The sequence below is a fragment of the Sebastes umbrosus genome, chromosome 8 (assembly GCF_015220745.1).
Source record: "Sebastes umbrosus isolate fSebUmb1 chromosome 8, fSebUmb1.pri, whole genome shotgun sequence".
In the NCBI taxonomy this organism is placed as follows: Eukaryota; Metazoa; Chordata; class Actinopteri; order Perciformes; family Sebastidae; genus Sebastes; species Sebastes umbrosus.
Genome location: NC_051276.1, coordinates 29111126 through 29125862, shown reverse-complemented (window position 1 = coordinate 29125862; position 14737 = coordinate 29111126). Strand labels below are relative to the sequence as shown.

Here is a 14737-nt window from a genome sequence, read left to right as displayed (position 1 = left end):
ACCGTACACGGTCCAGACATATACTCGGTTTTGACTGAGTCTTGTATTATATACAGAGAAATGCAAACAGTGAATACATAACGATATAAGGTTGAGGTCTGGATGGAATTCCCTCTCTGTCTGTTCCTGGAGGGTTTTTGTTAACTTCCTGATGAAAAAAGCCACTTACTCCATTAACAATTTGCCCAATTAGCTAATTGGTTAATATGTCGATAAATGAAGTGGCGTTAACAGATTTTTATGTCATTTAATTGCTTCAACAGAGTGTTTGTGGTGTTTGCTACACACACGTGTTAGTATGTGCCCATGCGTGTATTAGTGTATGTGTGTGTGTGCGTCAGTATGTCAATGACAAGCATGGAATATCGCCGGAGGGACAGAGACTGATTCATTGATTGCTTTTGATTTAACACAATGTCCCCTACCAGTTATACGAGATACACATATACTTAACATCATGCAACTGTGTAGAAACAAGTGTATGTCTGCACAACTTTTTCTACTAACTTTACAGACAAAATGTGACACAGACTCCAGCTACCCAGTGTTAATTTCATGAATGAAAACTATGACGAAATATGTTCGTCAACAATCTTTTTTCCATGACTAAGATGAGACGATGACGAGACGGCACCGACGTCATTAAACACCAACGGCGACGATATCAAACATGCAATATCATTGACGACAAATGACGAGACTAAAATGTAGTTTAAAAACATAGAAACTTTACCAAAATCTCTCTTTATTTTTGTCACCTTCCACCTTCTCTTCCCCTCTTTCTGTCACTCTCTCTCTCTCTCTTGTCGAGGCAACAACGGTGGCAGTGGCACTCAGTCCGTCTCTGTCCTTCTTGTCTCACACCTCAGTATTGACACTTATGCTACACTAATGCATAAAGTTGGTGGTTTGCGGGTTGGGTCGGGTTCGGGTGGTTGATTAACACGTATTTTTGTTGTGTGGGTTGATTGGCTCTCATAACTGACCGCTGGGTGCGACTGAACTGCACATCATTAATGAGCAAAGTCAAGAGGAATCCAACTAACTGCAAAGCTGCATTATTTTCATCAATAATAAGATACATTTTATGTGAAATAAGTTTGACTAAAATGACAGAAATGTTCAATATAATCTGATGACTGAACAGGAATAAGGTTAAATAAAAAAAATAACTGACAAAATTAGGGGGAGAAAACATTTTGACTAAAATCAAATGACTTTTCGGTGACTAAAACTGGACTAAAACGTTTTGAGTGGTCGTCAACTAAAGCTATGAAGGATAAAAATGACTAAAATGTGACTAAAACTACTAATACTAATAAGACTAAGGCTAAATCTAAAATAGCCAAAATTAACACTGCAGCTACCTTTGACTCATTTAACCTTCAAAATCAATAAAATAATTGAAGTCATTGCTGTATAGCACAGCATTTACCTCTCTAGAAAAAAGGACTATAGGGCATGAATTTCATTTTTATTCACACAATTTAGAGATTTTAATTCATTACGTGGAGCAGCAGAAGAAGCAGCCCAAGGCAAGGCCACAGTGTTTGTGTTATCAGACGGTGGTGAAAAGGTCGCAGTGAGACCAAAAGAGAGACTCGGAGTCGTATATATGTTCCGAGCAATTTCCCCCAAATGAGAAACTTGACAATTTAATGGAACGAACAGAGTGAAGTAGATAGGGTAGATATGTTTTCTTATGTGTTAATGTCTCTGTGCGTTTACTGGAAATACAGTCAAAGATTAAACGGCAGTACTTCCATTTTGACTGGATGAGATTCCCGTGTTTGTGTGTGTTTGTGTGTCTGTGTGTGTGTGTAAATGAAAGAGAGAGTGATGGACCGACAGAGGAGGAGGGCGAGACGGAAAGAGAACTGCTTACATACTCTTATTGTAAGTCACAGTTGGAATTGAATTTGTACAGAAGAGCAAAAAGCTCCAGTTTTTTTTCACTGTGTCAACTCTTTTACAACACTGTGTGTGTGTGTGTGTGTGTGTGTGTGTGTGTGTGTGTGTGTGCGTGTGCGTGTGTGTGTGTGCGTGTGTGTGCGTGTGTGTGACATTGTGTGTGTTCCTGTGATGGGTGGTCTCGCTCTAGTTGCTTCACTTTAAACCGCACACCTTACAGGACACACACACACACACACATGCATGGATAAGCTCCACTGAAGAGAGAGGTTGTTTCCTAGACTTCACTTCTCTCTGCAACATGCACACACAAGCGTATTTGTCAGTGCATACTTCATGCATATGCACACACATTTATTCTCTCTGTTGCTCCCTCCGTCTTCCCACATCTCTCTGACTCACTCATGCACACACACACACACACATATGTGCACAGGTGTATGCAGGAACCTACATGAACTCACATTCATTCATACATAGAAATACTTGACACACTAGACCTCACACACACACACACACACACCTCCTCTGAGCTTATCTCGGTGCAGTGTGGAGCAGCTTTTGAAGGCAGCGGGGAGCCGGTTGTTGACGAGCCACTTAATAATTTCCTTGGACAGGCATGAAATTCTCTCCTTTTCTCTCTCTGTCTCTTTTTCCATCTCCTTTGCTCTCGCTCTAATATTCTTCTTCCTGCTGTGTTTTATCTATTTTTTTCCACTTTCTCTATTTTTTCTAATTTTCTGCTTTTGTTTTTTTTCCCCACTCCTTTCGCTCTGTTTCTCTCTTTATTCTGCTCTCTGTGATTCATCATCTCTGTATTTACTAGTAAACACACGTTGTTATTAACATGAAGGTAAATAAGGTACCAGCAATGACAGTCTGCTTGTTGAGTAAAGTATACGAGCTAATAAGGCAGGTTTTCTGAACCTCTTCATACGAGATGACTGTGACAGATTAATCTCTCGCTGTTACCATGAACAGTTTTGGTTTATGTTTTCTCTCTCTCTCTCTCTCTCTCTCCTCAGGGAGTCAGTTCAATTATGATTTAACATGAATATAATTCAATTACGTTTCCATCCCTATTAGAGAGGCTTGTTCACCAACGCTAACTAGTGCCTGTCGTGTTCAACCCAGGTCTGAGGAAGGGTCACGGATTCAGGTCAGCTGACGCGCGTCGGCCCATGCAAATAGACTACCAATTAATTTTCAACTTGTGTCAGTGGATCCCTCTGAATGGGGTATTAAAGGAGACTTATCATGCTCAGTTTTGTTTTTTATACCTTTATTAGTTTCTATGCTTTGAGCCATTTCAGCCACCGTACCCGACACCGTTCAACCTCTGCCTGTACACCCTTGACTCAGATAAAGAAAAACTCCACACACTGACACACAAAGTAAAACTATTTAATGGCCACTTTGTTGCCAGTTTAAATTCACTTAAGCTTTTAGTTCAAGGAAGAAAATTGGATATAAGTGTTTTGCAGGAGGCAGCAATAAAATACACGGATATCCAATAACTCTCATTTTTTTATTTCTTTACAAAAAATATGTTCCCCGGCTTGTTGTCATTTCTTTTGGCCTGTGGTGCAGATAGCAGAGATGTAAACATGATATTATCTGTGGCACTACTAAGGCCTCCAAGAGGCTACTGCCACAGGATTCACACACACACATACATTTTAACATATAGGCTACATACTAACACAAACACAATCACTCTTCCTCTTTGATTTTTTATCCCTCCATCTGCTCTCCCCTCGAGGCGGAAGAGGAATCTTCCCGTTAATTTGTCTTTATTTTTTTCTGCACGTCTACTTTCTTTGTGCCCTTCATCTTCCTCTCCCGCGCTCCCACTTTCATCTTTGCATGCTTTTTAATCCTGTTTGTCCCCACTTCTCCTCCTCCTCCTCCTCCTCACCTGTTTCTCACCTTCAACCTGCATCACTCTCTTCTGTCGCGTTATATATCTATAGTATCTATTTCTGATTTCAGGCAAGACTGAGCAGAGTGGAAGAAGGAGAGAGAGAGAAAACTAAGAGAATCACAGATTAAGAAAGTGTCTTTGTGTATGTGTGAGAGAGAGGGAGATCTCATTAAGTAAAGGTCACATAACGGTGTGTGGCAGAGAAGGATACGGCATTAGCCAACGTGTCACTGGTCACATGCGCTTGAACTCTTCAGTGTGTGTGTCAGAGGTCCTATCTTGTTAGGTGTATTTGTGTGTACATGTCTGCAAGAGTGTATCTCTACCCTGATATTCTATTTATACTTTGTTTATACTGTGTTTGTGAGTTTATGTGTTTTCTCTTCGTCTTCCTCCAGTTTCTGCATCTTTATGGAGATTTCTATATACAGCATGTGTAACTTTTTAATAGGGCTGTCAATCGATTAAAATAATTAATCGCGATTAATCACACATTTTTTATCTATTCAAAATGTACCTTAAAGGGAGTATTTAATATTCTTATCAACATGGGAGTAGGCAAATATGCTGCTTTATGCAAATGTATGCATATATTAATTATTATAAATCAATTAACAACACAAAACAATGACAAATATTGTCCAGAAACCCTCACAGGTACTGCATTTAGCATAAAAAATATGCTCAAATCATAACATGGCAAACTGCAGCCCAACAGGCAACAACAGCTGTCAGTGTGTCAGTGTGCTGACTTGACTATGACTTGCCCCAAACTGCATGTGATTATCATAAAGTGGGCATGTCTGTAAAGGGGAGACTCATGGGTACCCATAGAACCCATTTTCATTCACATATCTTGAGGTCAGAGGTCAAGGGACCCCTTTGAAAATAGCCATGACAGTTTTTCCTCGCCACAATTTAGCTCAAGTTTGGAGCGTTATTTAACCTCTTTACTGACAAGCTAGTATGACATGGTTACCAATGGATTCTTTAGGTTTTTTAGTTTCATATGATGCCAGTATCTTCACTTTAGCTTTAAAACTGAGCCTGCTAACCTAAAAATCACAAGTTATTTCATATATAAAGTGATATATATCATTATCAAGATATGAAATTACCTATATCTTGATGGAAGATTTTAGTCATATCGCCCAGTCCTAATCTGAATACTGCCGGTTGAAAAGTTCAGCCTATTTGCAAGAACCCTCATTGACAAAATGCACTTTCTTGCCCCCAAACCAAACCCTATATGCTTCAACCCAACGTTTAAAGTTTCACCTAAACCCAGTGCTATCTCTTAAACTGAGTCTGACTAAAGAAGTGAGGACCTAACTTCATAAAAAATATGCTCAATCTGAAAAAATGTGTCCTCACAAAGAGAGAGATACAAGAAAACACACATTCTTGTACACCTATGGTGCAGAACATTTTTTATTGAGACCATTTCAATGCAAACTGTGTCTGGAGACACACAGTGAACTGTGGACAATGCAGTACATTTCTTCTGCATTTCTTCTTCATCTTCTCTGCTGGCATCCTGTATGCTCAGCTGAATTCCACCAGAGTCAAAAAGCAGACACACACACACACACACACACACAAACACACTTCCCATCCAGAAACAGTGGGCCCAGCGAAACACCCCGTAATCAGGCTGGTGTGTGTGTTGGCGGTGATAAATGCCCCCTTGGAAACTCAATGCCAAATAATCAAGATTGACGCTGGCACAGGGCGCTCTGAGGTGTGTGTATGTGCTGGTTTGTTTGTGCTATTTTTGTTGGCAGGATCTAATCAAATGTAATCATGCTGATTACATTAATTGTGAGCTTTATAATCGCCTCTTTTTTTCTCTCTCTCTCTTTTTCTCTCTCCCCTTCCTTTAAAAATCTCCCCTGGTCTCTGTTACTTGTTTATTCCTGTCTCTCCTGCTGCATCTTTCACCATCTTCACTCATGTCTTCTTCTCATGCACTTTGGGTAGAGAGATGCTAAAGCTCACATACTGTAGCAGCACATTAGGGCTAAATTTCACGTTTATGACAAGTTAAATGCATGTTGTCTAAGTAGAAACAACAAAAAGTCCACTTTGTCTCAAACAACAAGTGTTACTAGGAATGCTGTTGGAAAGGAAATGTTAGAAATAGAATGAGACGACAAATTAGTCAACAAAATATTTCACAAAAATGTAAATAATTCCAGAATAAATATAAATATTGGAATTATTATATCTAAATACAAGGGCTGTCAAAGTTAATGTGATAATAACTTGCTATTTTTAGGTTGTAGCTGGCTCAGTTTTAAAGAGTTTAGAGTGAAGATACTGGTATCATATATCATATGTTGTTGCCTGTTGGGCTGCAGTTTGCCATGTTATGATTTGAGCATATTTTTTATGCTAAATGCAGTACCTGTGAGGGTTTCTGGACAATATTTGTCATTGTTTTGTGTTGTTAATTGATTTCAAATAATAAATATATACATACATTTGCATAAAGTAGCATATTTGCACACTCCCATGTTGATAAGAGTATTAAATACTTGACAAATCTCCCTTTGAGGTACATTTTGAACAGATAACAAAATGTGCGATTAATTTGTGATTAATCGTGATTAAATGTCGTAATCTATTGACAGCCCTAGAAAATACATTTTTCAACAAAATAATTTTACAAAAATTAAAAAAATTCAAGACAATTCAATAATTTTTCTTTAAATTAAACTTATTTAAAAAAATTAAAAATATTGGAAATATTATATCTAAATACCTTTTACTTCTTTCATTCCTGCATGAAGTTTCAGGTCTTCGAAAAAATATATCAACCGTTCCTTCTCATTCAGGGCTGCATAATATATAATAATGACTTGATCGTGCCAACAGGAAGAAACTGAGGGTTCAAGAATGTTCTTTTTATAATAAAAGAATCTTTTTCTTTCTCTTTCTTTCTTTCTGTCTGTAGGACACGGAGGTGGTGAACACAGCCATTCTTACAGGTCGGCGCGTCGCAGTGCCCATCAAACTGGTTACCGTGGAAACCGACGGGCAGGTGAGGGAGGTGGACGACTCGGTCACCTGCAGCTCGACAGACGTGGACGTGGTCAAGGTACGAGTTCAAAGTACACACGCACACAGAGAGATATGTTATAAATGTACGTATTTCTACACACAGCTGAAAATGATCTCATTCACACAGAAACACACTTAGCCACATATATACTAGATGTTTTTATATAAAACCGGGCTCACCACGCATGCACAAACTAAGACAATCCAAGGTCTGAAGGCACATTATTATTAATAATTTTACAGGTGTTTTTTTTAACTAGATACATCACACAGCTCAATTTGTTATTTAGTAAACAGTTGATATTTAACTTTGTGATTGAACATCTGCCAAAGTGAAAAATGAGCTCAGGCAATTCACCGAATGTCTTAAGTCACGGTCTGCCAACTAAGTGAAATATGGATTAAAAAATCATTCCTCAAGAGTTTGACACATACAAACAACGTTTAAAGAACTGGCAGGAAACCACAATAATATGAGGAGGTAAACGTGGAGGTATTTTACGCAGCAAGGGATCCATCTTATCATCATTATAATCTGAAATCTGGGAGTTTTTTTGTTGTTCTCTAATTCACTTTGTGCAACAGAGCGTAATGAGACACTTATCACAGTGTGCAGGCTTTTTTTAATCTCACTTTCTGTTTAAGGAAAGTCAAATGAAAGTCTCAGAATTGCTGATATGTGGGGGACTTTGACCTTATATGGCCATACAATGCAACATATGTTTGTTTGTGTTTTAGCTGAAAGAGGGAACAAGTGTTATTTACATTTGGTTCAGTGTGTTGGTAAAGTAAAGCAGAATTGATAGAATACCATGGAAACATGCTTAAACATTAACAGTTAATGGTAAAGGTTGTTGCTGCTTCCAGACATTATATATATGAAGGCCTTCACGTTCAGCTGATTAAAAGTGCCCTGTGGAGTTTTCTTGTGAACTAAGTTTCTGTTTCCATTCAGTGTTATTCACCAAAACACATGGTATATATCCTAGAGGCCTAACAAATGTCCTTCCTTTGATTTTCCTCTGAAAAATGTACATCCATATTTACTTGCTAGCAGTCGTCTTCTTCCCTGCCTTTGCGTTGTTTCATGGCAATCTACCTGTATGCAACATCAGGCATGCACATCCTCATTCGTATGCATGAGAACAAACAAAATGGAAATATAGTTCCAAAGTGTTACTAGTATTCAAAAAGTCCTCAGGGTACTGTTAACTCCCAATACAGCTTTCTGAAAGTGGAAGGTATGAGTTCCATCCCTAATATCCTGAGCATGCAGAGTCAGAGTGTGACTCTGCATGCTCAGTTTGCTGGTTACTTTAATTCAATATTGTCCAACCAGAAACTGGCTGTTGCAAAATAAACGTCTGTGCTGTTGTGTATAACAAACTGGTTATATATATATAACTTTGATTAGTTTATGTGGTAAAAAGCATCACAATTTACTTGAACACTGGATATAAATCACTCAGTTCCTCTTCAAATCATAAGACAAATACAACTTTTCCTTGTCACAAATCAGGCCGTTTTCATACACCATTCGTAGCTATACCTACGAAAAGTAATGCACTGTATATATCGTATATATCCCACGAAATAAATCCGTCTGTAATCCACGTAATCGTAAACCAGGAAGTATAAAGAGCTCAAAGCCACGTCGGAAGGAAGTCAGGGTGGATGGGTGGGTCAAAAAACACCAGACTGGTGTTTGTGCCCTGTGTGAAACCAGAAGTCAACGTTGATTTATTTGTAACGTAACTTCGGTACTTAAGTTACGCCACTTCCAGTGTTATTTATTCCAAACCATGATCTTTTCCTAACCTAACCAAGTAGTTTTGTTGCCTGAAACTAAGTTGTTTCCTGTGAAGATGGAAGTTTATTTTGAAAAGACTGGGGCAGACATTTACACGTGAGTCACGTGTTGCTGGACATTCGTAGGAAAACGCACAAAAAAATGAGAAATAACTTTTCGTGAGATATCATACGAACCGTTGTATGAGGATACGTTGCACAAATTGATATGATTTTCTTTAATGAAACCAAGCTTTAAGGTGCTCTTTGCACAAAAACCCAATTTCTAATCTGTGATTCATGTCATCACTATCTTTTTTTGACTGTAATCATTCCTTACTGTTCAGTTAATCCCCTCCACAAGGAGGTCCGAGGTCAGGGTCAGCTAGAGCAGCTGCCATGTGAACTGGCAGAGATCCAGTATCTCTCTGAAGGATGGGACAGGTTTGAACCTGGTGAAAGGACATTCTCAAGTGCTAAGCCACCCTGCCACCAAAACTAACAGAAATACTGTACTAATTAATAAAGAAATACCTTAAAAAGAAATCCTTTTACAGAAACAAGCCGATGCTAGGGGCTGAAGATTGATTCCTCTCGTGCTACGTCTCCACGTTGCCCTCGGGCCCTAAAGTGAAACGCACCCTCGCTGTGACAGTTTCAATATGAAGCCAATTTCCTGGTACAAGCCGACAGGAGTGGTGCTGTTTAAGTACGATCAATAACAACACAGGGAAAATGGAAGGAACTCATTCAGATAGATGTAATGTTAGCGCTCTGTGTGTGTGTGTGTGTGTGTGTGTGTGTGTGTCTCGAAGGGAAAAGAAAGTGTATGAAAGGGTGTTGACTTGCTTGTGTGTGCATTTGTGTGTGTGTTTGGCAGGACATCTTTATAGACAAACACACAGAAACACACACGCCGCATGTTTAATAAATGACTATAAAATACATACATACATACAGCGTGACGTGAATAATTAACATGAACTATAGCTGATCTTAATGGTAGAACAATAAGCAGTCTAAAGCTTCATTTAGAGAAACCGCAAAGCAAAGTTTTGCCTCAATAAATTCAGATTCTGTGGGACTGATTTTAATTCTCTCTAGGACCTACAGTCATTTCTTTTACTTTACTTCAGACTCTCTCCCTGTCCATTTTGCAAAGTGAAGTCATACATCTTTGGAGTAAGTGCTACATTTTCACTCGAGCTGAAACGTGTTAAACTCATGAGTCTTTGCCTCATTTCTTACCTCCTTGATCAAAACTTTGCCTTTAAATCCATTTTGTATGCAGTCACGGCGCCTTTATTTCCCCTGCAAACCGGGGAATTCAGGCGCAGCGGTATACACATACAAGAATTCAAAGGAGACTTCTGTCTTACCCTGTTGAAGTGTCAGCGTCCACCCTCCTTTATATCTTTAAAGCTTGAACCCCTGAATTACTTCACCATCCCACAAATCTACTCACACAGTGTATTAGTGCAGGCTGGTGTCATACACCATTCGTAGCTATACCTACGAAAAGTAAATGCGCTGTAATTCGTATGCATCCTACGAAATTAATTTGTATGCAATCCACGTAATTGTGAACAAGTATAAAGATGAGCAGGGTGGAGGTCGGGGTGGATGGGTGGGTCAAAAAACATTCCCCCAGGAAGCCGCTGTCACAGAACGTCCGTACTTAAGCTACGCCACTTCTGCGATCTTTTCCTAAACTTAACTAAGTAGTTTTTGTCACGGAACTACCGTACTTAAGTTACGCCACTTCCAGTGTGGCATAACTTAACCACAATCTTTTCCTAAACCTAACCAAGTAGTTTTGTAGCCTGATTATTATTCAGCAGCTCAGAGGAAACAGTATATTGGTTTATTCCTGTTTTTTTTAATGTAGATTTATGTAGAAACTGACACTAGGCACTCTGGAAATACACAGATGAATACAACAAATATTGACCCACAAATCTTTTTCTTTTTTTTGCAATTTTAGTCGATAGCAAGACTCAGAACCCCAGTATGGATTATGCAGATAGATGCAGATGGTGTCCACTATTTTACTTGAATAACTGGGCGCCTGCTGTATCTATTATCTGGTGTTATGAGAGTTTCTGCTTTGGCTTTGGTTGCTGAGGTACAATAGTTCATTTCAAATTGTGGTCCGTGTGCTAAATATTTAAAAGGACCTGTTAAAACACTCTGGGTGGATGGGTAGTTTTGTTGCCTAAACCTAATCAAGTTTTTGTGAATACAGAAGTTTATTTTTGAAAAGACTGGAGCTGAAATAGATGCTGGACATTCATAGTAATCACATGAACTGTTTGTATAGGAATACGTTGATTAGTGATATATACGCTGTACATTTTGGGTAGAGCAAGGCAATAACCGAAAGAATTGGTGAAATGCTACTCATGCCTTTCTCACTAACTAAAGGAAGGTGCTTTGAACAACAGCATCCATCAAATGAAGACACCTTTCCAAATCTCTGCTGCTGATATTTGAATTATGACGTACAGAAAGTGTCAAAAAGTCAAATCAACAGCAGACAGCATGCCGATACTAAGTGTCGGTATAACACAGCACAGAGGAGACACTATAAGCCGTTTAGCAACCTTAAGTCGTCCTTTGTGCTGTTTGTGTTTGTTTGCGTGGTAGAAAGAGTGTACGTGATGATCGAGTGTTGGCAAACAGTTGTTGTTTGTTGACATCTGATCTGACAGATATTGCCCTCTCTTGTGTTTCCTCACACACACGCACACACACTCAGAGAAAGCTTTTACACAGACAGCTGTTTGACAATGACACCCATGGGTTACAGCTCCAGCTGTAGCTGTCAGTGAGTCACTATGACAGCTGTAAAGTGCAATAACGCAAACTTGAGAGGTCCCCCGCAGCTAACCCTGACTGGTCCCATTTCCTGCAGCACAGAGCAGGTGAATTTTAACATATTTTATAGTGAGGACACAATTTTATCGCATTAACTTTGACAGCACCAAAAAAAGAAGATCTGTTCTTTGTCCATGATATACTTAATCTTGAACTGCAGTCATTGAACATGGCAGCCTCTGAAGTGCTACCAGTGCAATCGCCTTTGAAGCCTCCACAGAGCAACATAATACTGAATTTATACGTCCTCTGTAGTAGCTTTTACAATTCCTTTATAGGTTCCAGGCCCCTGCGATAATGAAAAGCATTAAGCAGCCAGCAGGGGAAATGAATGGATGAATCAAGGAATGACTGCACATGTGTTTTAACCGTCACATTCCAGGTTTTTATCGCAAGTTTGTTAAACAACTGCTGCACTTTGGCTTCATTCTTGAACTCGTAAGAATGAAGAATAAACTCTTGAGGGGAAAATGTGTTTCTCTGTAGCGAGTTACAAGCAGCAGTCTAAGGAAGATTAGAGTCCTCATTTGGTTTCACATCACATTCCATTAACCAACCTTTTGTTTAATTACTCATGGTGGATAAATGTTTGCAGGGTGAATTGCACAGTGCTTTTGCCTTCCCTGCTAATGAACGTATGGATGGAATGACTGGCTGAGCCTGTCACTGGCTGTAGTGCACTGCTGTAGATTTCACTGATGCAGCTCTTGTTGTTCAGTTTAGCCCATTTATCCCTGACAACAACATAAGCAGCAGTGATGCACTACATAGATAATAACGTTCCCTTCTTCTTCAGCCCTCCCTCACTCCCTCTTCTCTATCAGTGTAAACTATCTTGTTAAGATCCTCCGAGATGCTGTCATTTGTGATGCGTGTTATGTGTATATGCGCCGCTATTGTTGACAAAGCAGTATGTGTAGGTCAGCGGTGTCAGAGCCGGTGTAGGGGACGGATAGGGGACAAGCACACACATACACACAAATTAGTACCATTATCCTGACCTCACGCAAGCCTTTCTCTGACAGAGCGAGGAGGGGAGGTGGGATGAGGAGTGGTGAGAAGATGACGAATGGATCGATGAGGAGAAGAGAGCGGATAAAATGAGAGAACTGCAAAGTAGAGGAAGTCAAAAGGATACAAGACTTTAGATGAATGGGAGCAAAGTGAAGGATAACAGAGGAGGGAAAAGAACCAAAAAGAAGGTAGAAAGAGAAGAGAGAGGAAAAAGACAGAGATCAATGGATAGAGATTTTGAGAGGAGGGTTGCTGATGACTTGAAAAAGAAAACACAAGACAATATCCCACTGGCTTAACACCTAGATCCCTGACCAGAAACAATTGACCGTTGGCTAAGCCGGGGTTAGCTGGTTAGCTAAGCCAGTTTAGGGTATTTGGGGAAGTTTGCACTCCAGGAACCTGAGCCTGTGTTATCCAAACATATCGATTAGTCCGCATTCTAAAGGCCATTTCTCTTGTAACGTTAAAGGTGCTCTATATGATATCCAGAGCATTAATAAAGCAGCAAACAACTATTTATGTAAAGATATAGAGGAGTAATGTCCACCTGAGCTGAGAATGAAATCACTCTCCCTCTATGTGTGTTGTAATTTGGCTTCTCCATGCTTTGTTGACATAGCCGGGCTGGCCTCAAATGCTTTTAGTGCCAGTTCATGCATGCGAGCGTGCCCCACTGGCTAGCTCACGGCCACCACTCTGCACTGCTCTCATACGGCGGTTACAGCTGATAACGCCGTCCCAGAAACGCAGCACCAACCCTCCGTTTCCCCCTCAGGTTAAGACTGTTAGCTCTGTCAGCAGTGTTGTCATTGCTGTTAGCGGTGTTAGCACCATTAGCTACGAGCCGCCGGCTCAGCCATCACCATGTTGAGAGCCGTGCGGAGGCAATAGAAATGCTCCCAATCTCGCATTTAGTACCTTTAAAAGTGAATATGTTTTTTTCTACGGCATTTACCACATTGTAAACATGAGTTTATGGTCTCGATCTCTAGTTTCAAGTCTTCTTCAACACAGCATGATGTTCAATTATTAAATTATGGTCCCATTTAGAGACAAATAGACCATAAAGCAGGGGATGCTTTAGGGGCGTGGCTACCTTGTGATTGACAGGTCGCTACCACGGCGTTGTCCGTGTTTTCTTCTTACAACTTTAACCCTTTCACAGTGTGTTTTCAGTTCATGAAAGTTAATTGTAACATTTTGGTTGGTTATTCAGTGTTCGGTTGTACTTAGCTCCACCCTCTCGTGTCACTTCTAGTTGCAAAAAACCAAGATGATGACGGCCAAAATGCATTTATGGCCTGTGCCGTCCTGTAACTGCATAAACCAAAAACCAATACATACTTTTTTCCTGTTTCTCCTCCATACTGGACATACGCACACTTTCTGTCATACCGGTTTCATATTATTGTTCACACAGAGACACATAGACAGATCATCTCACAGAGACACCGAGGGGATTTGAGCGGTAATTGGTTAGTGTGGAGAATCCTTTAGTGATGTCGTCAGTAATTGAATTTGACAAAGAGGAAGACAAAAACGCTCTGAAGTGATGAGGGTGTGTGTGTGTGTGTGTGTGTGTGCATGTGTGTTTGAGTGTTTGAGGGAGATTTAGGGTGTGTGTTTCTGCATGTGTCAGGACAGATACAAAGCAGATTAAGAATTGATCTGTGTGCCATTTAATGAACCAGTCGCAGAGTTTGACACGCGCCTACGTGACCCCACATACATGCACACATGAACACATGCACACACACACATCTCTCTGTCCTTGAAGAGGCGTTATGTGTTTGTACTTATAATGTCTACTTACTGCAGCTTTGTCAGGACTTTAGAGGATATTTGATGATGATTTGATGATCAAAAAAATATCCTTCACATTTGAAAGAGAAGCATTTTATATTTACATTTGTATTCTCTGTCCTATAATTAGTTAACACTCCTATTTAGATCAAATTACATTGTAATTAGCAGGTTGTGCTCAGTGCTAGGCTTAGGGATGCTTCAGTGCTTCAATGTAAAATTGATGAACACACACTAACTGTTTCCGTTCTCAAACTTGTAACTATTTACCTGCAACTCTCTCCTCCTGGGTTAGTTTGCTATTTTGTGGCTTCAATTGGGTTAAAGTTTGGGAATGTATGAGCGTTACAGTTT

At 39.8% G+C, this 14737-nt stretch overlaps 1 protein-coding gene across 1 annotated transcript in view; it reads left to right on the top strand.

Annotated features, from left to right (window-relative positions):
- Positions 1-14737, top strand: part of si:dkey-215k6.1 (transmembrane protein 132C) — a 295611-nt gene that overhangs the window by 237316 nt on the left and 43558 nt on the right. Inside the window, exon 6 of the mRNA XM_037777558.1 lies at positions 6792-6935. Coding sequence (XP_037633486.1) covers positions 6792-6935 — 144 coding nt within the window. The remainder of the gene's footprint in view (positions 1-6791; positions 6936-14737) is intronic.